Source organism: Coregonus lavaretus (genome assembly GCF_964263955.1).
Source record: "Coregonus lavaretus genome assembly, chromosome: 18".
Classification (NCBI taxonomy): Eukaryota; Metazoa; Chordata; class Actinopteri; order Salmoniformes; family Salmonidae; genus Coregonus; species Coregonus lavaretus.
The window spans coordinates 23,547,830-23,574,638 of record NC_140005.1 but is presented as its reverse complement, the minus strand read 5'-3'; the positions used below and the strand labels follow the sequence as shown (position 1 = coordinate 23,574,638).

The 26,809-nt window shown below is 45.1% G+C and overlaps 1 protein-coding gene across 1 annotated transcript in view; it reads right to left on the bottom strand.

Annotated features, from left to right (window-relative positions):
- LOC311145355 (echinoderm microtubule-associated protein-like 5) overlaps positions 1 to 26,809 on the bottom strand; it is a gene marked incomplete at its 5' end in the record, with an annotated part of 64,434 nt that overhangs the window by 25,260 nt on the left and 12,365 nt on the right. The window contains 4 exons of the mRNA XM_084181577.1: positions 369 to 504; positions 1,417 to 1,602; positions 16,121 to 16,189; positions 16,614 to 16,712. Of these exons, the coding sequence (XP_084037703.1) occupies positions 369 to 504; positions 1,417 to 1,602; positions 16,121 to 16,189; positions 16,614 to 16,712 (490 nt within the window). The remainder of the gene's footprint in view (positions 1 to 368; positions 505 to 1,416; positions 1,603 to 16,120; positions 16,190 to 16,613; positions 16,713 to 26,809) is intronic.

The window sequence follows — 26,809 nt, the reverse complement described above, 5'->3', positions numbered from 1 at the left end:
GAATAACCAAGAAGGGGAATGGAACAATACAATACCGGGACTTCTATGCACATAAGGACAGGGGAGGTTCTCTGACTGTACAGTGCCCTGCTCAGTTACCCACCTCTGCTATTTTCACCTCTAGCTACTGTTAGGCCCAAGACCACAAATCAAACGAAAGAAAGAAGAAAGGAAACAACTATTAGTGATCTAGAATACATCCTGTAGATGTAATAGAAAAGAGTCTAGCGGTATACAAAAGGCCTGTACTAAAGAACAACATGAGAAGAACATCCTGGTTAATTTATCGACTCAGTGCACATTGACATCCTGTGGACTGGCTCTGTGTGGGAAAGAAGAGGAGAAGAGATGGGGGAGTTGTATGTCACCTTTATATCCCTGGTCTGTTTCCCTGAGATCGATGACAGTAATTGGTTTGAAGTTGAGATCCCATAGTCGGACGCAGCCGTCCCGGCCTCCGGTGGCAAAGCCCTCCTCACAGGCATTCATGCTGAAAATCCCTGACTGGAGGAAATTACAGTCTGTCAGTGGGGATGTGCACAATAAATGAGCAAGACAGACTAGCAGTACAGCAACTACCAACAGCCCTGCTGCAGCAGACACATGTCTAACAAGGCTTTCACAATTATACCGTAGCTGCTGCGTGAAGAGATAACACAACGGTGCATTACATGAAGCGTTTTTTTTCTCATATCTTTTTTATTGGCAGGCTCCGGGAGCCGCCTGCTGTGGAACACAGTGATTGGCGGGAAGGATTCCTGTGGTAGAGCCAGCCAGAAGTATGTTTGGAGTGCAGAGCACGGACATGGACCACAGTAGGGTCCCACCCCACTCCCCCTCCCCCCCACCCATCCAGCCCTGCATCCAGCTGTTGAGCTCACAGATATAATTTAATCCAGAGTAGTAAACTGCTGATCCTTTCCACTGAGCAAAATAAAAGAGAACCACAGGGGTTACATGGCACACCGTCACCCTGCTAAACGTGTACTCTTGTATGCTTTCATCAGTCGAAATAAACCAAGCTCTACGGATGGAGGAGTTGTTCAGTCGCAGGTGGGTGAGTTGAACATGGATGATGATGTGTTTTATCATCCACTGGATGGATCTAACGATAGCACTAAGGTGGGTTAAGGCAGGCAGTGTGATTGAGTGAGTTTTGTGTCTGACTGTGAAAGCAGGCCTGTGGCAGATGTGTGGGGGCTGGCTGTAGGAGAATGAAAACCAGCCTGAGCATGAGCTGCAGAGCATGACATCTCTTGATCTGAGAAGAGCCTGCTGCTTAGCATTCCCCAAGCTACAGCCCACTACTGACGCATAAACAAGAGACACCACCAGGAAGCGTGGCAGAACTAAGGCTGGTTAGAACCAACTATCACACAAACACACACACACACACACACATACACACACAATTACCCCATGGGCTCCTTGAACTGTCCGGATCAGGTTGATGCTCTTCCAGACATAGATGTCCCCGTTCAAGGCACCTGAATATGTGACCTCGTCTCTGGCACAGGCCAGACAGAGGATGGTTTGGAGATCTCCCGTTTTGCCAAAAATTCCTCGCTTAGGGGTCAGGGCGTTGCCGCATAAGCTCCAAAACTGAACCCAGAAACAAACAGGGGAGACAGGAGAGAAGACTGAGTTTAATATGGTGGTTAATAAATGAATCAACCAACTCATCCGTCCCTGAGAGTCTTACGTTAATAATATAATTAAATTACTTGATATGTTGGATTCACGTCTCCATCTCAACCAAAAATGTAAGTTAAAGAGTAGGACTAAATCAAATCAAACTATATTTAAAGTGCATTTAAAGTTTGATTTGATTTAGTCCTATTCTTTAACTTAGATTTTTGGTTGAGATGGAGACGTGAATCCAACATATAAATTATTAATTTGTAGACAAATTAGAATTAAAGCCAGACTAATTAGTGGCACAGATGAAACTATCCAAGCAGAAGATACATCTCCTTCAAATGTTGTTAATTGGTTGTGTTGACAACCAAACACATTTCAATATGACTTCTGAAAAACAATAAATAGCATATTAACTGGTCGACAATTTAACAAATGATATGTTGGATTCACGTCTCCAACTCAATGAAAAATACAAGTTAAAGCAGTGGTCACAAACCAACGATAAAGCCTTGTGTTCCTATTTGTTTATTCGTTTTGCGCTGTTGGCGGTAGGTGCACTTGATTCAGACTGACCATCAGACGCAGGCCAGTCCAGTAAAAAAAAAAAAAAATGTATTATGCTCACTCAGCAGTGCCTCACAAGTAATAAAACAAATTATCTATACTGAACAAAAATATGAACGCAACATGCAACAACTTCAAAGATTTTTACTGAGTTACAGTAATATAACGAAATCAGTCATTTGAAATAAATAAATTAGGCCCTAATCTATGGATTTCACATGACTGGGAATACAGATATGTATCTGTTGGTCACAGATACAGTACCTTTAAAAAAAAAAGTAGGGGCGTGAATCAGAAAACTAGTCAGTATCTGGTGTAACTCCCATTTGCCTAATGCAGCGCGAAACATCTCCTTCGCATGGAGTTGATCAGGCTGTTGATTGTGGCCTGTGAAATGTTGTCCCACTCCTCTTCAATGGCTGTGCGAAGTTGCTGGATATTGGGAACTGGAACACGCTGTGTACACGTCGATGCAGAGCATCCCAAACATGCTCACTGGGTGACATGTCTGGTGAGTGTGCAGGCCATGGAAGAACTGGGACATTTTCAGCTTCCAGGAATTGTGGACAGATCCTTGCGACATGGGGCTGTGCATTATCGTGCTGAAACATGGCCTCCTGTAGCTCAGTTGGTAGAGCATGGCACTTGCAACGCCAGGGTTGTGGGTTCGATTCCCATGGGGGGCCAGTATGAAAAAAGTATGAAAAATGTATGCACTCACTAACTGTAAGTCGCTCTGGATAAGAGCGTCTGCTAAAAGACTAAAATGTAATGATGGTCAAGGATGGATGGCACAACAATGGGCCTCAGGATCTCCTCACCGCATCTCTGCATTCAAATTGCCATCGATAAAATGCAGTTGTGTCTGTTGTCCGTAGCTTATGAATGCCCATACCATAACCCCACTGCCACCTTGGGGCACTCTGTTGACACCAGCAACCCGCTCACCCACATGACCCCATACACGTGGTCTGTGGTTGTGAGGCCTGTTGGACATACTGCCAAATTCTCTCTCAAAACTTGAGACATCTGTGACATTGTGTTGTATGACAAAATTGCACATTTTAGAGTGGCCTTTTATTGTCCCCAGCACAAGCTGCAGCTGTGCTGATCATGCTGTTTAATCAGCTTCTTGATATGACATACCTGTCAGGTGGATGGATTATCTTGGCTAAGGAGAAATGCTCACTAACAGAAAAATAAGCTTTTTGTACGTATGGAACATTTCTGGGATATTTTATTTCAGCTCATGAAACATGGGACCAACACTTTACATGTTGTGTTTATATTTTTGTTCAGTGTATTACCAGTGTGATGACATACATAAAATGTTGAAATATAATTTCAAAATGGTCTGAGAAGAATAACATTGGCAGGGCAATTCAAGCATAGCCAATGTGATAATGTATTGGGCCTATAGCCTACTGCACTAACCTTATTGCTACAAAACTGTTTTAATTGGTTAATGTTGCATAGGCTTACGTTTTTTATGTCATGTTTAAAAAAAAATCTGAGTGGTAGATCTCGGCTTGCATTTTGACTAAAAAAATGATCTTGACTCAGAAAAGGTTGGTGACCACAGAGTTAAAGAATGGAATTACTCCCAGTGGTAGAAAAAGTACCCAATTGTCATACTTGAGTAAAAGTAAAGATACCTTAATAAAAAATGACTCAAGTAAAAGTGAAAGTCACCCAGTAAAATACTACTTGAGTAAAAGTCTAAAAGTATTTGGTTTTAAATATACTTAAGTATAAAAAATAAATGTAATTGCCAAAATATACTTAAGTATCAAAAGTAAAAGTAAAAGTATAAATCATTTCACATTCCTTATATTAAGCAAACCAGATGGCACGATTTTCTTGTTTTTTATTTATTTACGGATAGCCAGGGGCACACTCCAATACTCAGACATAATTTACAAACTAAGCATTTGTGTTTAGGGAGTCCGCCAGATCAGAGGTAGTAGGGATGACCAGGGATGTTCTCTTGATAAGTGTGTGACTTGGACCATTTTCCTGTCTTGCTAAGTATTCGAAATGTAACGAGTACTTTTGGGTGTCAGGGAAAATGTATGGAGTAAAAAGTACATTATTTTCTTTAGGAATGTAGTGGAGTAAAAGTAAAAGTAGTCAAACATACTTTAAAGTATTTTTACTTAAGTACTTTACACCACTGATTACGCCAGTGACTCAGATGAAACTATCCAAGCAGATACATCTTCTTTAAATGTTTAGAGGTTACTGTAACTATAAATGTTTTCTTATGTAGTCATATAAAGTGTGCATGTTCAAGATAAACATGGCCAAATGTCGAACATCTCATTCCAAAATCATGGGCATTAATATGGAGTTGATCCCCCTTTTGCTGCTATAACAGCCTCCACTCTTCTGGGAAGGCTTTCCACTAGATGTTGGAACGTTGCTGCAGGGACTTGCTTCCATTTAGCCACAAGAGCATTAGTGAGGTCAGGCACTGATGTTGGGCGATTAGGCCTGGCTCGCAGTCAGCGTTCCAATTCATCCCAAAGGTGTTAGATGGGGTTGAGGTCAGGGCTCTGTGCAGGCCAGTCAAGTTCTTCCACACCGATCTCAACAAACCCTTTCTGTATGGACCTCGCCTTGTGCATGGGGGCATTGCCATGCTGAAACAGGAAAGGGCTTTCCCCAAACTGTTGCCACAAAGTTGGAAGCACAGAATCTTCTAGAATGTCATTATATGCTGTAGCCTTAAGATTTCCGTTCACTGGAACTAAGGGGCTTAGCCCGAACCCTGAACAACAGCCCCAGAACATCATTCCTCCTCCACCAAACTTTACAGTTGGCAATATGCATTCGGGCAGGTAGCGTTCTCCTGGCATCCGCCAAACCCAGATTCGTCCATTGGACTGCCAGATGGTGAAGCGTGATTCATCACTCTAGAGAACGCGTTTCCACTGCTCCAGAGTCCAATGGCGACGAGTTTTACACCACTCCAGCCGACGCTTGGCATTGCGCATCCTGATCTTAGGCATGCGTGTGGCTGCTCGGCCATGGAAACCCATTTCATGAAGCTCCCGACGAACAGTTCTTGTGCTGACGTTGCTTCCAGAGGCAGTTTGGAACTAGGTAGTGAGTGTTGCAACCGAGGACAGACTATTTTTACGCGCTACGCGCTTCAGCACTCAGCGGTGCCGTTCTGTGAGGTTGTGTGGCCTACCACTTCACGGCTGAGCCGTTGTTGCTCCTAGATGTTTCCTCTTCATAATAACAGCACTTACAGTTGACCGGGGAAGCTCTAGCAGGGCAGAAATTTGACGAACTGACTTGTTGGAAAGGTGGCATCCTATGACGGGGCCACGTTGAAAGTCACTGAGCTCTTCAGTACGGGCCATTCTACTGCCAATGTTTGTCTATGGAGATTGCATTGCTGTGTGCTCGATTTGATACACCTGTCAGCAACGGGTGTGGCTGAAATAGCCGAATTCACTCATTTGAAGGGGTGCCCACATACTTTGTAGCATGCATAGGTCATCACAGGTCTTTGGAGAACTTCACAATTGCTGTAATAATCTGCGCAGAATCTCGATCAGCATTGGTCACTTGCACCATATACTTTTAATGTAATCTCAACTGCAATCCAGGTCATTTGGTTCTGTTAATAGATGAAGCACAGTGATAACACATTAATCTGTTGTATAAATAAACAAAATATCTGACATTGTATTCCCATTTGAACGTTGCTGTGCTTTTAAATCGTTGAAAGCAAAGTGATAGATATTTGGGTGACAACTAAACCAAAAATCAGACATTGTTTTTCCATTGGAATTTTGTTGCGCTTTTAGATGTTTGAAAGCATACTGATAACCCACTGGAAATTCAACTAACTTTTGGCTGTCTTTTTGAGTGGGTGAATATAGGTTGTAAACTCATTGATCAACGTCTCAACCAAATAGTCAATTATCTACGTTGAAATGACGTAGTGTGCCCATTGGGTACCTGCATGTAACATCTCAGTTGTAACATCTCAGTACCCCCCCCCCCCCCCCCCCCCCTCCCCTCCCACCACACACACACACACACAGATCCATCTCCATACACAAGCTAAAATCTAAGCCTTATAATTGACAAGATAAAATCGAAATCCCTCACCACGTCCACAGTCGTGAACCCATGCTAGAGGTCAGAGCTGTAGTCAGCTGATCAGCATGCAGACACACACCCTGCCTCAGGGCAGATACCACCACCATCACAAAGTCTCCACCACCACCAGTCACTATCAAGCCCCACCATGGTTTATGAACAAGTTCATTGGGATGCATGGGCACATTCCAGACTGTGGACAAAGTCCATAAACCAGAGAGCCGCTCTGTCTGCATGACGATAAGATCACAGGAGAGATGAGTGTGTGTCGTGTTTCCCAAGTCCAGACACTGGCACCACTGGCACAACTGGCACCACTGGCACCACTGGCACGGTGGCACATAACAGAGCACACAGAGAGATTAACTTTTTCCTTTCCTGCCTATGGAGGATGTCTCCCCTCGCAATATTTATCCCACTAGCTTTAGCTAGTGCCTGGATCTCTGTTAAATTGTAAAACGCCTACAGGTTTAATCATACTGCATTATACATGCAGGCTTTAAGTAGTGTTATCCAAATTCCAAACAACCTTTGAGTCTGTAGATAGTATAAATATCTCAACAGTGAGGGCACTGAGTATAGTATAGTGTGTCCTACATATCAGAGAGCTGAACGTCTGCAGAGGTAAGATAGGAGCCAGAGATGGGCTCCAGTATCAGCCTAGTCAGCACAGTGCTGTGGTGCAACAAGGGCCAGTGTGTTAACAGGAGAGATCGATTATCACAGGCCAGCATCATCGTCCCAGTGTCCCACTACCAAGCATCTGAGAGCCTGGGACACGACAGGGGAGGAAGTTCTTAATCCTGCTGGGGAGATTAAAGCCAGAAAGTAGTGTACAGGAAAAGATAGCGGGTGCTTGGGCGTGTGAGCGCAGGTCGTGTTGAGCTGTGTAGCTGTGAGTGGTGGAGCTCAGTGGAGCTCGGCAGGGCGTTGTGTCCCAGTCTCAGCCTGTTGTGGAGCCATGCAGTGGGGATGGATTCAGCATGACTGGGTGCCTTCCGTGCTGGGTCTGATAAAACAGGGAGACATGGTCTACCGCTAATCCCCTCACTGCTCTGAATTACTACTGAGAGGAGACGAGAGGCTGGAGGGTTTATGATGAGGCCAGAGAGAGAGCGAGGAAGTGAGAGAGGGAGAGAGAGAGAGAGAGACGGAGTGTGTGTGTGTGTGAGAGAGAGAGCTCTAGTGACAGTGTAGTGGAACACTTCAATTCTGCTACAGAATAACAAGTAAAACCACTCTATTTTAAAGTACAGAGAGCAGCAAGACCAGCCGATCCTCCCCAGCCAAGACTCAGGCTGGCCAGCCGATCCTCCCCAGCAAAGACTCAGGCTGGCCAGCCAATCCTCCCCAGCAAAGACTCAGGCTGGCCAGCCAATCCTCTCCAGCAAAGACTCAGGCTGGCCAGCCGATCCTCCCCAGCCAAGACCCAGGCTGGCCAGCCGATTCTCCCCAGCCAAGACTCAGGGTGGCCATGTTGAGTCACATACAAGAGGAAGGGAAAAGAAAGACTCACCAAGCTGCCACTTCACTTTCTAATCTGTTCAACTCATTCAACTAATTTGGCTAAATAAATTCAATTCAATGCGTTTTTTATTAGTAATGGTCAGAAATTGCTTAGGGCATCATGTCTTGTTTGTTATTTGTAAAATTTAAAATAAAAATGCCGCTGGCCGGGGAAATGTTCCTTTCCTCTGTTCCTTGGTGAATGTGATTTTAAGCAATGGTAAACAGGTGGGCATGATTTAAGTAAGGCTGCTAATGCCACTAAAGAACTTGGCAGAGCTGTCTTATTGAATAGAACAAAGGGCCAAAGTGTGTCCAGAGGAAAGAGCAGAGGCGGAAGCTCTACCACACTATGTGCCTAGCCATGGATCTGCAGAATGTCAGTCAATCAGTAACATGGCCACGTGTACCAGAACACTTCCCTGCACCGCTACTCAAGGGAAAACCTTTTAATGTAATCAAAGTGGAAAGGGTGTAATTAATCAGCCAGGCCAGGCAGGCACCAACTCCCCCTCCTCACCACACCATTCCCCCTCTCTGCCTGCCACTCATAACCACCACAGTGACTCTCAATGTCATGCCACTGACGGCTTCACTGAGCATTATGGAAATGAACGACTTATTCTCAATTTTACAGCAATGACTGAATCTCAGTGTAATGGGTTAACTGTTTTGAATTACAACCACAGATAGGACACATGGACTTTCATTTGCTTAAGCATTAATCAGTATGAAAATGTATGCAATCACTAACTGTAAGTCGCTCTGGATAAGAGCGTCTGCTAAATGACTAAAATGTAATCACGCAAACATATTTATTTTTAAATGTGGCACGACTTCAATGAGATTCGAACCTATGATCTACTGTTCTTTATCCATGGTATTCGTCCACTGCGCCACCAGGATGGAGCTGTTTATTTTAGTCTATTCAAACAGACCCTATTTCAAAGGAAACAAGCAATCATTAAGATCAGGTGTGACAAATTAGTGGGCGCGGCAAACACACCTGAACACACTTAATAAGATAGACAATAGAGAGAGTTTTGTTGATGCTGAGAACATAATGTATATGTTTTTCCAATAACATTCTTAGAACGTTCTTTGAACGTTACTAATGTTTTCTTGTGGTTTTTATGGAACGTTTTCTTAATGTTCTGAGAACATGACTTTAAATAGAACCATGAGGAAACCTGGTGGAAATGGTATGCTGAAGTATTGAAATTCCCACAGGAGGATGTTGTTTGTTAACATTCTCTGAACTAATGCCAAACCAGTTGGAGAACGTTCCTAGAACATTACCAAAATTTAAATTAAATGTAACCATGTTTGAACTTTTAGGAAACGTTCTGATAAAGTAATGAAATACCCCCCAAAAATATGTTATTTTGTCAAATTCCTTAAATTTGCTGAGAATCTTCCAAAGCCAAGCAACTATCCTGCACCATTCCCAGAACGTTGTGGGAAGGTTGCACATTATGCGAAATAACCATAGGACAACCATGCTCTCACCAAGCTCTAAGAAACATATGGTTCTCCGAACGTTATGTGTTAGCTGGGTATCACCTAATGGTGATAGACACACGTGAAGGAGCTGCTTAATCAGCTATAGAGGTAAACTAATCATCTATCAGCCAGACACGTGTGTGTCTGCAAGTCCCAGGCACAGGGCTGCCAAGCAAGATCACAGTCAAAGCCAAATCAAATGACCTACTGATGGCAAAATGATTTTAGCTAATGGTGGATCCTCTTGCTTCCCTCTTGTCTTCTGTGTTGAGGTGGGAGCGGTAGACGTAGTCCCAGAGACTGTGTTTTCCTGGGACTGTAGTGAGGGGATTATTGGGGCTAAATCTCCTGGATGCATTGAGTGCTATAATCGCTGAGTGAGCACAGGGCTGCGGAGCAGATGTCACATGGTCCGCAGGGTAAAGGCTCAGGAATTATGTGGGATGATTTCTGGATTGCCTTGGCATCAGGAGATAGAGCGGGAGACAGACAAAGAGAGAGACTTAGAGAGAGAGGATTGCTTTGCTGCATAGGGGTTCTGTGCGCAGGATTTTGGGAGAGGGGTATATTATCATGAGGGATGGGTGGTGGGAGGGGGGATAGCACCTTCACATTACAGATAAGGTGGACAAATTCATTTCCCAATGATAAACACACAATCACACACAGAAGCGCACTCGATTAAATGGAAAAGATACCATGAAAGCAGAAGTTCCCTGTGATATGATACCTATCTCAAGACAACAATTTGGTCTAAATTCAGTTTTGGGAATATACATCCTCTGTGTTAGAGTGTTTAATGACCATTCAAGTGGAACACCATGAATCTAATACAGAGCACCAAGGCTTTGCAGAGATATGAGTGCTTCTTTATAAAATATCTACTTGGTGAAAAAGTCTAAAAATAGGTATTCTTTAAACAGATTTGAGTGCAACAGGAACACTAACCACGTTTCCATCGACAGTTTTTATGTGAGTAAAGTTATATAATCAAAATAAATAATCACGACAGCTGTGATGGAAACAGGAAGTTTCAGTACAATTTTATAAATCCCAACAGATAATTTGTTCGTTCAACATGGTGGGATCATTTTGGGTCGGTAAAATTAACAATGCGAGAAATGGCGGTGGAAATGCCTTGGAAAATATTGATATAATAACCATCATATAGAAGTAAATTTGGAGTCACGCGATTATATGGTGTGTGATCCTCCCACTACGACTTGGGAAACCATGCAGTTAATGAGGCTATATGAAATAAGTTATGATGAACTTCACATGGTGTTGAAAGTGCACGGTGATGAGCTTGATGCTCCATTCCAAATAAATATTGAGGGTTTTATTCTGGTGACCGATGCTTGATTACCGTTTGACAAATACAAATATTCTCGTTCTTATCCATAATCTCATCATGTAGACTAGCCTACCCGCACAGACTATACCCGCACTGTATCTGCCAGCTGTTGGCTAGAACGTACGTGCCAAGACCAGAGTAGGCACACAACGGTTCTTGTGACATAACTATCGGTAGAGTTTAAAATGTGATGGAAACACATAGAACTTTAGATTTGTATTCCTTACATGAAAACGTAAGTGAAAAGCTACATGTTGTGCACTACGTCATCTCGCACTTATTTTTATCCGCAACAAGTCCGTTTGGTGGAAACTCACCCTGGTGGGAAAACACACATATTTTCTTTATGCAGATTTTAGAATATTCGCATGAAAATCTAGGCAAATTGGATGGAAACCTGGCTACTGAAAGGGAAAAATGTCCATACAGCCGAGTACAAGAGACACTGCTGAATTCTCCTTTAAAAGTATGAAATTTTGCAGTCCACATCCAGGACATCTATATCAGGCGGTATGGTAGGAAGGCCAGGAAAATGGTTAAAGACTCCAACCACCCAAGCCATAGACTATTCTCTCTGCTTCCGCACGGCAAGCGGTACCGGTGCATCATGTCTGGCACCAACAGGCTTTTGAACTGCTTCTATCCCCAAGCAATACAACTGATAAATAGCTGACAAAATAGCTACACAGACTGAGTTAACCTTGTATCCTCATTGACCTTTTTATTTTTGTCTCTATGCACACTCACAGGGCCCTACACACTTACTCCATCATCCGCTCACTCACACATAATATGCACATACAAAATCAAATCAAATGTATTGGTCACATACACATGGTTAGCAGATGTTATTGCGAGTGTAGCGAAATGCTTTTGCTTCTAGTTCCGACAGTGCAGCAATATCTAGCAAGTAATATCTAACAGTTCCACAACAAAAACCTAATACACACAAATCTAAGTAAAGGAATGGAATAAGAATATATAAATATATGGATGAGGCCTTTTATACTGACTCTACACACACAAACTCACATACAAGCTGCTGCTACTCTGTTTATCTTATATCCTGTTGCCTAGTCATCTTACCCCTATACATAAATACCTCCATCACTCCAGTATCCCTGCACATTGTAAATATGGTATTGGAACTGACCCTGTATATAAACTCAGCAAAAAAAGAAACATCCCTTTTTCAGGACCCTGTCTTTCAAAGATAATTAGTAAAAATCCAAATAACTTCACAGATCTTAATTGTAAAGGGTTTAAACACTGTTTCCCATGCTTGTTCAATGAACCATAAACAATTAATGAACATGCACCTGTGGAACGGTCGTTAAGACACTAACAGCTTACAGACGGTAGGCAATTAAGTTCACAGTTATGAAAACTTAGGACACTAGAGGCCTTTCTACTGACTCTGAAAAACACCAAAAGAAAGATGCCCAGGGTCCCTGCTCATCTGCGTGAACGTGCCTTAGGCATGCTGCAAGGAGGCATGAAGACTACAGATGTGGCCAGGGCAATAAATTGCAATGTCCGTCATGTGAGACGCCTAAGACAGCGCTACAGGGAGACAGGACGGACAGCTGATCTTCCTCGCAGTGGCAGACCACGTGTAACAACACCTGCACAGGATCGGTACATCCGAACATCACACCTGCGGGAGAGGTACAGGATGGCAACAACAACTGCCCGAGTTACACCAGGAACGCACAATCCCTCCATCAGTGCTCAGACTGGCCGCAATAGGCTGAGAGAGGCTGGACTGAGGGCTTGTAGGCCTGTTGTAAGGCAGGTCCTCACCAGACATCACCGGCAACAACGTCACCTATGGGCACAAACCCACCGTCGCTGGACCAGACAGGACTGGCAAAAAGTGCTCTTCACTGACGAGTCGCGGTTTTGTCTCACCAGGGGTGATGGTCGGATTCACTTTTATCGTCGAAGGAATGAGCGTTACACCAAGGCCTGTAATCTGGAGCGGGATCGATTTGGAGGTGGAGGGTCCGTCATGGTCTGGGACGGTGTGTCACAGCATCATCGGACTGAGCTTGTTGTCATTGCAGGCAATCTCAACACTGTGAGTTACAGGGAAGACATCCTCCTGCCTCATGTGGTACCCTTCCTGCAGGCTCATCCTGACATGACCCTCCAGCATGACAATGCCACCAGCCATACTGCTCGTTCTGTGCGTGATTTCCTGCAAGACAGGAATGTCAGAGTTCTGCCATGGCCAGCGAAGAGCCCGGATCTCAATCCCATTGAGCACGTCTGGGACCTGATGGATCGAAGGGTGAGGGCTAGGGCCATTCCCCCCAGAAATGTCCTGGAACTTGCAGGTGCCTTGGTGGAAGAGTGGGGTAACATCTCACAGCAAGAACTGGCAAATCTGGTGCAGTCCATGAGGAGGAGATGCACTGCAGTCCTTAATGCAGCTGGTGGCCACACCAGATACTGACTGTTACTTTTGATTTTGACCCCCCCTTTGTTCAGGGACACATTATTCAATTTAGTTAGTCACATGTCTGTGGCTGTCACGCCCTGGCTCTGGGGACTCTTATATGTTGAGCCAGGGTGTGGATTTTCTATGTTTTGTTTTCTATGTTTTTTGGTTCTAGATCGTGTTGATCTATGTTGCCCAGGGTGGTTCCCAATCAGAGACAGCTGTAGCTCGTTGTCTCTGATTGGGGACCATACTTAGTCAGCCTGTTTTCACTAGTTTATTGTGGGATCTTGTTCCGTAGGGTTTTGTGTATAACCTAGGACTTCACGTATCGTTTGGTTTATTGTTTAGGTTCGTGTGTGTACTAAATGAAGTATGTACGCTTATAACGCTGCGCCTTGGTCCGCTTCATCTGTCGACGATCGTGACAGAAGATCCCACCACCAGAGGACCAAGCAGCGTGCCCAGGAGGAGAAGTTGGCGATGTCCCAGGTGGGCGAATGGTGGTCTTGGGAGGACATATTCGCGGGCAGAGGGCCATGGGCAAAAGTAAATGCCCAGGCAGGAGAGGAGAAACGGCGCCAACCGTGCCGACGACGGACACGCGAGAGGCAACCCCAAGTAATTATTTGGGGGGGGGGGCAAACGGCGTGGACGACGGGGCTGCTGGAGGCAGCTACAGGACGAATCGGCGGACTAGGAGAGGAGGCCACCAGGTTTGGGGGGCTGGAAGGGTGGTTGGCGGAGCCTAGAGGTAGAGCAGAGCCAACTCCCCATACTCAGGCTAGGCAGCGTGAGACTGGGCAGGTTCCGTGTTATGCGGAGTTACGTACTGTGCCGCGAGTGTTCCGGCACAGTCCTGTACGTCCTGTGCTAGCACCACGCACGTGTCGTGCTAAGGTGGGCATGCAGCCAGGACGGAGTGTGCCGGCTCAACGCTCGTGGCCTCCAGTACCCCTCCTCGGTCCCGGATATCCTGCGCCAGTGCCACGTGCTGCAGTGCCAGTACGAGTGCACAGCCCTGTACGTCCTGTGCTGATGCCTCACACAGATTGTGTGGAAATAGGCATTCAGCCAGGACGGGTTGTGTCAGCTCTCCGCTCCAGACCTCCAGTCCGTCTCCACAGTCCAGCCTGGCCTGTTCCTGTCCCTCGCACCAAACCAGTGGTGCGCGTCGCCAGCCCGGTCCAGCCTGTTCCTGTCCCTCGCACCAAACCAGTGGTGCGCGTCGCCAGCCCGGTCCGGCCTGTCCCTGTCCCTCGCACCAAACCAGTGGTGCGCGTCGCCAGCCCGGTCCGGCCCGTTCCTGCTCCCCGCACCAAGCCAGTGGTGCGTGTCGCCAGCCCGGTCCGGCCTGTTCCTGATCCCCGCACCAAGCCTGTGGTGCGCGTCGCCAGCCCGGTCCGGCCTGTTCCTGTCCCTCGCACCAAGCCTGTGGTGCGCGTCGCCAGCCCGGTCCGGCCCGTTCCTGCTCCCCGCACCAAGCCTGTGGTGCGCGTCGCCAGCCCGGTCCGGCCCGTTCCTGCTCCCCGCACCAAGCCAGTGGTGCGCGTCATCAGCCCGGTCCGGCCCGTTACTGCTCCCCGCACCAAGCCAGTGGTGCGCGTCGTCAGCCCGGTCCGGCCCGTTCCTGCTCCCCGCACCAAGCCAGTGGTGCGCGTCGTCAGCCCGGTCCGGCCCGTTCCTGCTCCCCGCACCAAGTCAGTGGTGCGCGTCGCCAGCCCGGTCCGGTCCGTGCCTGTTCCACCGGTGCCTGGTCCGGCACAGGTCAGCTGCTCCACACCGGAGCCTGAGCAATCCGCTCCACCGGTGTCCAGTCCAGCTCCGGCCAGCGGGGCCAGACCAGACCAGGGGCGCTACGGGGGGGGGGGGGGGGTAGAGAGAGAGTGGTGGTCACGCCCAGAGCCGGATCCGCCTCCGAGGCGGAATGCCCACCCGGCCCCTACCCTCTTGTTTTTGTGTGGCGCGGTCACAGTCCGCGCCTTTGGGGGGGGGGGGGGGGGGGTACTGTCACGCCCTGGCTCTGGGGACTCTTATATGTTGAGCCAGGGTGTGGATTTTCTATGTTTTTTGGTTCTAGATCGTGTTGATCTATGTTGGCCAGGGTGGTTCCCAATCAGAGACAGCTGTAGCTCGTTGTCTCTGATTGGGGACCATACTTAGGCAGCCTGTTTTCACTAGTTTATTGTGGGATCTTGTTCCGTAGGGTTTTGTGTATAACCTAGGACTTCACGTATCGTTTGGTTTATTGTTTTGGTTCGTGTGTGTACTAAATAAAGTATGTACGCTTATCACGCTGCGCCTTGGTCCGCTTCATCTGTTGACGATCGTGACAGTGGCACTTGTTCAGTTTATGTCTCAGTTGTTGAATCTTGTTCATACAAATATTTACACATGTTAAATTTGCTGAAAATAAACGCAGTTGACGTTTCTTTTTTTGCTGAGTTTAGTATGCTTACTTACTTACTTATTGTGTTCTTCATATTTCTTCTTATGTCTCGTGTTTTTTTCCCCTAGTATTACATTGTTATTGATTATTGCATTGTTGGGTTTTGAGATTGCAAGAAAGGCATTTCACTGTACTTGTGCATGTGACATTCAAACTTGAAACATTAATAGAGATGAACTTGAAAAGAGAGATTTCTATTAGTCAATGCAGGTCCTACTTATGTTATGGTTTAATAGCCATTAACTCCAGAATAAAATGAATTTACATATATATTTTGTAAGGCTTTGATATGATCACTGCGATAAAGCAAAGAAGGCCAAGAGGAAAGGAGCACATTACCGTTAAATTCTCTACAGAACTTTCTGAAACATTATGCTAATCAGACACAAGACATACCTTTTCAACAGCAGAATGGTCTACGATGGACACCATATCTGTGCGTGCTAAACATCCAACATATTCTACATTCAAACACACTTTGATAGCTTGAGGGCCTTCAGTAAGCTACTTTTGTAAGGTATGAACTTGATTTAAACAGTACCTTGATATGTTTGACACCACAGCTAACAAGCTTGCTTGGCTGGTACAAGTCCCACGATATGTCAAATATCTGTGGAAAAGATCACATGGTAAATTTAACTTTATACAATTAAATGCATAACATACTGTGCAACAAATACATTACAATATTTGAATGTCATCTTCAATTAACATCATTGTACAAGATTTAACAAAAACACTTCAGGTGTGTTAGTGTGTGTATGTCTGTGACTGTGCGTATTTTGGTTGAATAAAAAAGAAATGCAGCTGCATACATTTAATCTTTTGAAATTCAATTTCATTAGCTTAGCGTCTCCTCAGCCATTGTCTTGAATGCTAACGATCAATCAGGCCTAACTTGTTTATGTGTGTCTCCTTTGGGCTCCTGCTCCTTCCTGCTCCATCCTGGCTGCATTTCTAGCTACAGTAATTGAAGAGATCGATCTGGGCCTGGTGCCTGAGACAGAGACGGGAGGATGGTGTAGTATAGCTACCCTGTCAGCGTGGCCAGGAGCCGCTGCCAGCACCTTGCCCCTCCTCCAGTCCCACACACAGATCGTGTTTTTGGAGTCCAGACCCACTGAGACCAAACACTACAAAGGAAAAAGCAATTTATGAAACAGAATGTATTGTACAGACCACAGTCTACTCTGAACAACACTATTTTGTTACTTTACACTCATACAGTGTATTTGATCCCCTGCTGATTTTGTACGTTTGCCCACTGACAAAGACATGATCAGTCTATAATTTTAATGGTAGGTTTATTTGAACAGTGAGAGACAGAATAACAACAGAAAAATCCAGAAAAACGCATGTCAAAAATGTTATAAATTGATTTGCATTTTAATGAGGGAAATAAGTATTTGACCCCTCTGCAAAACATGACTTAGTACTTGGTGGCAAAACCCTTGTTGGCAATCACAGAGGTCAGACGTTTCTTGTAGTTAGCCACCAGGTTTGCACACATCACATTTTCAATGCCCTGGCTGAGGGAAGGAGGTTCTCACCCAAGATTTGACGGTACATGGCGCCGTCCATCGTCCCTTTGATGCGGTGAAGTTGTCCTGTCCCCTTAGCAGAAAAACACCCCCAAAGCATAATGTTTCCACCTCCATGTTTGACGGTGGGGATGGTGTTCTTGGGGTCATAGGCAGCATTCCTCCTCCTTCAAACACAGCGAGTTGAGTTGATGCCAAAGAGCTCCATTTTGGTCTCATCTGACCACAACACTTTCACCCAGTTCTCCTCTGAATCATTCAGATGTTCATTGGCAAACTTCAGACAAGCCTGTATATGTGCTTTCTTGAGCAGGGGGACCTTGCGGGCGCTGCAGGATTTCAGTCCTTCACGGCGTAGTGTGTTACCAATTGTTTTCTTGGTGACTATGGTCCCAGCTGCCTTGAGATCATTGACAAGTTCCTCCTATGTAGTTCTGGGCTGATTCCTCACCATTCTCATGATCATTGCAACTCCACGGGGTGAGAACTTGCATGGAGCCCCAGGCCGAGGGAGATTGACAGTTCTTTTGTGTTTCTTCCATTTGCGAATAATCGCACCAACTGTTGTCACCTTCTCACCAAGCTGCTTGGCGATGGTCTTGTAACCCATTCCAGCCTTGTGTAGGTCTACAATCTTGTCCCTGACATCCTTGGAGAGCTCTTTGGTCTTGGCCATGGTGGAGAGTTTGGAATCTGATTGATTGATTGCTGAGATTAGGAACACTCCCTTTAAGAGCGTGCTCCTAATCTCAGCTCGTTACCTGTATAAAAGACACCTGGGAGCCAGAAATCTTTCTGATTGAGAGGAGATCAAATACTTATTTCCCTCATTAAAATGCAAATCAATTTATAACATTTTTGACATGCGTTTTTTCTGGATTTTGTTGTTGTTATTCTGTCTCTCACTGTTCAAATAAACCTACCAATAAAATTATAGACTGATAATTTCTTTGTCAGTGGGCAAATGTACAAAATCAGCAGGGGATCAAATACTTTTTTTCTCATGACTACAATAAAATAAAAGATAACATTGGCTGTATACAGTAAAAGTTTCCATGCCCCTGGCTCTGGATGGGAGCCCATCTGTATGATTCCGCTGGAAGGGGCTCCTATAGCCCAGTGAGTAGGCAGCAGCAGGAGAGGGGATGCTTATGAAAATCCAGCTCTACTCTGCTGCACCTTGCTCTGTTTGGTGGTGGGAGGAAACTTTGATCTGCCATTGAATCAATGTTTGGGCATGGAGAAAATCCACGTGAGGGGATGAGAAGTGTTTGAGAATACTGTATTTTAATGAAGGGTAAAGCTTCACCCCATGATGAAACATTGTGAAAATGTGGGATTTCATTGAGCAAAGAAGGGTGAGATTATCTGGATCGAAAAGTCTGCATGAAGCTATTGACAAATTATTCAGAAGGGCTGTTTAAGCATTGTGGATACAGCAGGGCTCTAACTTCTGTTTGTTATCAAAGAAGTGGTTGGCCTCACTGCCCACGAGTAGTTTACGACCCGCAAAATGGTTTACAAAGTTAATGTGACCCGCAATATACAGTTGAAGTCGGAAGTTTACATACACCTTAGCCAAATACATTTAAACTCAGTTTTTCACAATTCCTTACATTTAATCCTAGTAAAAATTCCCTGTCTTAGGTCAGTTAGGATCACCACTTTATTTTAAGAATGTGAAATGTCAGAATAATAGTAGAGAGAATTATTTATTTCAGCTTTTATTTCTTTCATCACATTCCCAGTGGATCAGAAGTTGACATACACTCAATTAGTATTTGGTAGCATTGCCTTTAAATTGTTTAACGTGGGTCAAACGTTTCGGGTAGCCTTCCACAAGCTTCCCACAATAAGTTGGGTGAATTTTGGCCCATTCCTCCTGACAGAGCTGGTGTAACTGAGTCAGGTTTGTAGGCCTCCTTGCTCGCACAAACTTTTTCAGTTATGCCCACACATTTTCTATAGGATTGAGGTCAGGGCTTTGTGATGACCACTCCAATACCTTGACTTTGTTGTCCTTAAGCCATTTTGCCACAACTTTGGAAGTATGCTTGGGGTCATTGTCCATTTGGAAGACCCATTTGCGACCAAGCTTTAACTTCCTGACTGATGTCTTGAGATGTTGCTTCAATATATCCACATAATTTTCCTTCCTCATGATGCCCTCTATTTTGTGAAGTGCACCAGTCCCTCCTGCAGCAAAGCACCCCCACAGCATGATGCTGCCTCCCCCGTGCTTCACGGTTGGGATGGTGTTCTTCGGCTTGCAAGCGTTCCCCTTTTTCCTCCAAACATAACAATGGTCATTATGGCCAAACAGTTCTATTTTTGTTTTATCAGACCAGAGGACATTTCTCCAAAAAGTATGATCTTTGTCCCCATGCGCAGTTGCAAACCGTAGTCTGGCTTTTTTATGGCAGTTTTGGAGCAGTGGCTTCTTCCTTGCTGAGTGGCCTTGCAGGTTATGTCGATATAGGACTCGTTTTACTGTGAATATAGATACTTTTGTATCTGTTTCCTCCAGCATCTTCACAAGGTCCTTTGCTGTTGTTCTGGGATTGATTTGCACTTTTCGCACCAAAGTACGTTAATCTCTAGGAAACAGAACACGTCTCCTTCCTGAGCGGTATGATGGCTGCGTGGTCCCATGGTGTTTATACTTGCGTACTATTGTTTGTACAGATGAACGTGGTACCTTCAGGCGTTTGGAAATTGCTCCCAAGGATGAACCAGACTTGTGGAGATCTACAATTTTTTTTCTGAGGTCTTGGCTGATTTCTTTTGATTTTCCCATGATGTCAAGCAAAGAGGCACTGAGTTTGAAGGTAGGCCTTGAAATACATCCACAGGTACACCTCCAATTGACTCAAATGATGACAATTAGCCTATCAGAAGCTTCTAAAGCCATGACATCATTTTCTGGAATTTTCCAAGCTGTTTAGAGGCACAGTCAACTTAGTGTATGTAAACTTCTGATCCACTGGAATTGTGATACAGTGAATTATAAGTGAAATAATCTGTCTGTCAACAATTGTTGGACAAATTACTTGTGTCATGCAAAAAGTAGATGTCCTAACCGACTTGCCAAAACTATAGTTTGTTAACAAGAAATTTGTGGAGTTGTTGAAAAACAAGTTTTAATCACTCCAACCTAAGTGTATGTAAACTTCCGACTTCAACTGTATGTATTTTTAAAGGTAGCTCCGGTAATATAAGTCATAACTTTCTAACGGTTTGGCCTAGAGACAATATTTTTGCATGGTGCAACCATGACACGATCACAGAGCTGTGCTCTCTATATAATATATTCAGAGTATATATAATATATTATGGTAGGCTACTCGGCGATACAGCAAAGCATGTTCTCACAGGTGAGGCGCAAACGGAAGTGAACACTACCGCTACCTCGCTCTCCAGTGAAGAGGAAGTTCAGTAACTCTTGTAGGACAGTGGAAGTTGATAAAACTGCTTCTTTATTGTTGAAAGTAAAAATGCGTTACAGCCCTTATCAGGGGTTTACAGATTGGTCTTAGTGGGGTAGCTCAGAGGGTTTACAACTTGGTCTTGGCGGGGTAGCTCAGACGGTTTACAACTTGGTCTTGGTGGGGTAGCTCAGAGGTTTTACAGCTTGGTCTTGGCGGGGTAGCTCAGAGGGTTTACAGCTTGGTCTTGGTAGGGTAGCTCAGAGGGTTTACAGCTTGGTCTTGGCGGGGTAGCTCAGAGTGTTTACAGCTTGGTCTTGGCGGGGTAGCTCAGAGAGTTTACAGCTTGGTCTTGGCGGGGTAGCTCAGAGGGTTTACAGCTTGGTCTTGGTAGGGTAGCTCAGAGGGTTTACAGCTCGACAAATTATGGAGACTTCTATACACTGGAGTGTACAAAACATTAGGAACACCTGCTCTTTCCATGACATAGATTGACCAGGTGAAAGCTCTGGTCCCTTATTGATGTCACTTGTTAAATCCACTTAAATCAGTGTAGATGAAGGGGAGGAGACAGGTTAAATAAGGATTTTTAAGCCTTGAGACAATTGAGACAGGGATTGTGTGTGCCATTCAGAGGGTGAATAGGCAAGACAAAATATTTAAGTGCCTTTGAACAGGGTATGGTAGTAGGTGCCTGGCGCAAATTTGAGTGTGTCAAGAACTGCAACGCTGCTGGGCTTTTCATGCTCAACAGTTTCCTGTGTGTATCAAGAATGGTCCACCACTCAAAGGACATCCAGCCAACTTGACACAACTGTGGGAAGCATTGGAATCAACATGGGCCAGCCTCCCTGTGGAACGCTTTCGACACCTTGTAGAGTCCATGCCCTGACAAATTGAGGCTGTTCTGAGGGCAAAAAAAGGTGCAACTCAATATTAGAAAGATGTTGTCCCTAATGTTTTGTACACTCAGTGTATATTCCTACTGTGATTGAGCACTGAACCCATAGAGACCATTTTGAAACAAATCCTTAAAATGTAAATGTGGAATTTGTATTTGCATTGGATAAGAAAGAAGTGATTTTATCAATGTCAACTGTCCTCCGAGGTTCCTGAATTCCTTCTTCACTGTCGTCTGGAAGGGGCAACATAACACGGTCCAGACAATGTTGATATGACCAAATCCGTAGAGAGGACAGAGAGAGATCAGGAGACCCAGTGAACACAGAGGCATTCAGAGCCGGAGCCTGTAATAGTTTTACAGACTGTCACATCCTATCTCAATCCCCAGACAACTCTATCCAACCAGGAAAATGCATGGGGTAATTTCCCTGGTGTAGCTCTGTAAACAGTGGAGGTAGAACTGTTCTGAGGGGCCCTATGGGAGACTCAGAGGGACTCACTGGGATAAAACTGAGTGCTTGATCCATGAAATATCGATTTTTGAAATATCCAGCAAACACTAGACAGCAAACGGCTGTAAATAAACCCTGAAAAGTATCCTCTATGGAGAGTTGGCAATCAAGCTAACATTTCAGTGGAAGGAGTATACTTTAAGTTTTTCTAATGCCCATCAATAATGCCTAATGCATCTTTATAATGGTAGTAAACAGGAAACAATTATACTAGTAACCTACACTACCAGTCAAAAGTTTGGACACACCTACTCATTCAAGGGTTGTTCTTTGTTTTTACATTGTAGAATAATAGTGAAGACATCAAAACTATGAAATAACACATATGGAATCATGTAGTAAACAAAAAATTGTTAAACTAATGAAAGTATATTTTATATTTGAGAATCTTCAAATAGCCACCCTTTGCCTTGATGACAGCATTGCACACTCTTGGCATTCTCTCAACCAGCTTCACCTGGAATGCTTTTCCTACAGTCTTGAAGGAGTTCCCACATATGCTGAGCACTTGCTGGCTGCTTTTCCTTCAGTCTGCGGTCTGACTCATCCCAAACCATCTCAATTGGGTTGAGGTCGGGGGATTGTGGAGGCCAGTGTAACAGTGTTGCTTCCGTCCCTCTCCTCACCCCTACCTGGGCTTGAACCAGGGACCCTCTGCACACTTCGACAACAGTCACCCTCGAAGCACCGTTACCCGTCACTCCACAAAAGCCGCGGCCCTTGCAGAGCAAGGGAAACAACTACTTCAAGGTCTCAGAGCGAGTGACGTCACCGATTGAAATGCTACTAGCGTGCACCGCTAACTAGCTAGCCATTTCACACCGGTTACACCAGGTCATCTGATGCAGCACTCCATCACTCTCCTTCTTGGTCAAATAGCCCTTACACAGCCAGGAGGTGTTTGGGGCATTGTCCTGTTGGAAAACAAATGATAGTCCCACTAAGCCAAACCAGATGGGATGGCGTATCGCTGTAGAATGCTGTGGTAGCCATGCTGGTTAAGTGTGCCTTCAATTCTAAATAAATCACAGACAGTGTCATTAGGAAAGCAGCCCCTCACCATAACACCTCCTCCTCCATGCTTTACAGTGGGAAATACACATGTGGAGATCATCCGTTCACCCACACCGCGTCTCGCAAAGAAAAAATATATATTTCAAATTTGGACTCCAGACCAAAGGACACATTTCCACTGGTATAATGTCCATTGCTCGTGTGTCTTGGCCCAAGCAGGTCTCTTCTTCTTATTGGTGTCCTTTAGTAGTGGTTTATTTGCAGCAATTCGACCGTGAAGGCCTGATTCACACATCCCCTCTGAACAGTTGATGTTGAGATGTGTCTGTTACTTGAACTCTGTGAAGCATTTCTTTGGTCTGCAATTTCTGAGGCTGGTAACTCTAATGAACTTATCCTCTGCAGCAGGGTTAACTCTGGGTCTTCCATTCCTGTCGCGGTCCTCATGAGAGCCAGTTTCATCATAACGCTTGATGGTTTTTGCGACTGCACTTGAAGAAACTTTCAAAGTTCTTGAAATGTTCTGTGTTGACTGACCTTCATGTCTTAAAGTAATGATGGACTGTTGTTTCTCTTTGCTTATTTGAGCTGTTCTTGCCATAATATGGACTTGGTAAATATGGCATGAAGAGCTGCAATACATTAGCAGGAGTTTGCACAGAGAAAACAACACCATAAGTAACTATACACTCTTCTACTGTAGTACATTCCTACTCCAGTCATCAAAGCTCTGGCCCCTGTACTGTTTGTGTTGCTCACCTTAACTTCACAATGTGCTGCCAAACTCTGTGAGTCAGTGGATGAAAGAGATTCCAGCTGACTCTTAAAAATTAAACCTCTCTCACACTCTCTCTCTCTGTCTCTGTACAGCTGTCCTGCTACTACCACTGGAGTAATCACAGATGTGTCATTTAGAAACTCAACCCAGCAGGTGAGCAGAGCAGGATGCCACTGCCATGCCAGAGCAAAGGAGGAGCTAACAGTCATGTAGCTGCTATATTAAGTTCTTACTGAACTTTTCATGTTAATCTAATCATCTGCAATTATCTGGAGTTTTTTCCCCTACATCTGTCACTTGATGTAGTACAATAATACGGATGTCTAGCAAAGTACAGTTAAGGTAGTAGTTTGTACAACAGGAGGAATTGGTGGGATATGGAGCATTTACAGTGAATACTGCAGCTGAATATTGTATTCAACAGTCATATATTGTCATATATTGTTTCATATATATTGTCAGCTGAGTGCTGACGGGAGAGGACGTGTTTTTCTCTGGCTGGAGGTAAGTAGGGGTAAGCTACATGTAGTGTTGAGTAAAGCTTAACCATGTATTAGATCGTAGGTAGGTAGTTAGCTGTAGTTAGGTATTGTATTTATTGTAGGTTAGTATTGTTGTTATTGTAGCTTTCCGTGGGTAATTTGTGGGTTAGTATCGAGGCACGAGGCTAGCTAGCTAGCGGGTAGCTATTGGTAACGATTAGCAACGCTGGAGAGCTGGTTCCAACGGTAATGTACTCCTACCCAACGTTTAACTTCTGCTTAACCATGTATTAGATCGTAGGTAGGTAGCTAGCTGTAGTTAGGTATTGAATTTATTGTAGGTTAGTATTGTGGTTGTAGTAGCTTTCCATAGGTAATTGTGGATTAGTATCGAGGCACGAGGCTAGCTAGCTAGCGGGTAGCTATTGGTAACGATTAGCAACGCTGGAGAGCTGGCTCCAACGGTAATGTAGTCCTACCCAACGTTTAACTTTTGCTTAACCATGTACTAGATCGTAGGTAGGTAGTTAGCTGTAGTTAGGTATTGTATTTATTGTAGGTTAGTATTGTTGTTATTGTAGCTTTCCGTGGGTAATTGTGGGTTAGAATTGAGGCACGAAGCTAGCTAGCTAGCGGGTAGCTATTGGTAACGATTAGCAACGCTGGAGAGCTGGTTCCAACGTTTAATTATTATTATTATTACTATTATTTTTTTTTTTTTTGCTGCGTTGTGAAGGGAACTCGACACGGACTTGAATTGTCTGTTTGGTGTGCTGACACACTCTTGGCAGTTTGTTGTGGCCAGGTGTTGATGCTAAGTTGTGTGTTAATGGATGCTAGCTTGCAGGTTGGCTACGGCGTCATAGCTAGGCTTCGTGGGTTGTTGTGGGTAGTTACTGTGTCTTGGCAGTGTCCTCGGCCGTGCCAGCTGTAGCACGAAGCTAGCTAGCTAGCCGTTCTTCAAACAGAGTCGACACAGTGGCCATTGCTAGCTACCCAACATGACCATTTGGCTGTACTGAAGTAGCTAACCACAATTTACTTGTCCTAGCTAGCCAACGTCTAATCATTGCTGCGTCATGTAAGGAACTTGACACAGACACGAATGATCTGTTTAGTGTGTTATCACAATATTGGTGGTTTGTTGTGACCAAGTGTTGGCGCTAAACGGTGTGTTATTGTTATTGGATGCTAGTCTGCTAGTTGGCTATGGAGTCATAGTTGGCTAGCTGAACAAAGTGGGTTGAGTCTACTCCTTTAAACATTGAACCGCTGTGGTTCACAACAATTCTGATTTCCAAAGGCGGAAGTTGGGAGAGTTTTTTCTTCGGGTGGTTCAGTGAAACAATTTTAGTTTCCGAGGTAGAAGTTTTGGTGAGGGAGGCCCTGCTCTCTCCACTCCCAGATGCTTAGCCCATTTCATTCCGATCTCCTCTGCATTTTTGTAGCCATTTGCTACAGCCTGTCAACTATGCCTCTGCCTATCCCTGTTCTCTCCTCTCTGCACAGGCTACACAAACGCACCACACCGCGTGGCTGCTGCCTCTCCAATCTGGTGGTCCCTGCACGCACCACCCACGTGGAGTTCCAGGTCGCAGGCAGCCTCTGGAACTGCCGTTCTGCTGCCAACAAAGCTGACTTCATCCCAGCCTATGCCAACCTCCAGTCCCTCGACTTCCTGGCGCTGACGGAAACATGGATCACCACTGAAAACACCGCTACTCCTACTGCTCTCTCCTCGTCTGACCATGTGTTCTCGCATACCCCGAGAGCATCTGGTCAGAGGGGTGGTGGTACAGGAATCCTCATCTCTCCCAAGTGGACATTCTCAATTTTTCCCCTAACCCATCTGTCTATCTCCTCATTTGAATTCCATGCTGTCACAGTCACTAGCCCATTTAAGCTTAATATCCTTGTCATCTATCGCCCTCCAGGTTCCCTTGGAGAGTTCATCAATGAGCTTGACGCCTTGATAAGTTCCTTCCCTGAGGATGGCTCACCCCTCACAGTTTTGGGGGATTTCAACCTCCCTATGTCCACATTTGACTCATTTCTCTCTGCCTCCTTCTTTCCACTCCTCTCCTCTTTTGACCTCACCCTCTCACCGTCCCCCCCTACTCACAAGGCAGGCAATACGCTTGACCTCATCTTCACTAGATGCTGCTCCTCTACTAATCTCACTGCAACTCCCCTCCAAGTCTCCGACCACTACTTTGTTTCCTTTTCTCTCTCACTCTCCTCCCACACTACTCACTCTGCCCCTACACAGATGGTAATGCGCCGCCGCAACCTTCGCTCTCTCTCTCCCACTACTCTCTCCTCTTCCATCCTATCATCTCTTCCCTCTGCTCAATCCTTCTCCCTCCAATCTCCTGATTCTGCCTCCTCAACCCTCCTCTCCTCCCTTTCTGCATCCTTTGACTCTCTGTGTCCCCTATCCTCCCGGCCGGCTCGGTCCTCCCCTCCAGCTCCGTGGCTTGATGACTCATTGCGAGCTCACAGAACAGAGCTCCGGGCAGCGGAGCGGAAATGGAAGAAAACTAAATTCCCTGCCGACCTGGCATCTTTTCACTCC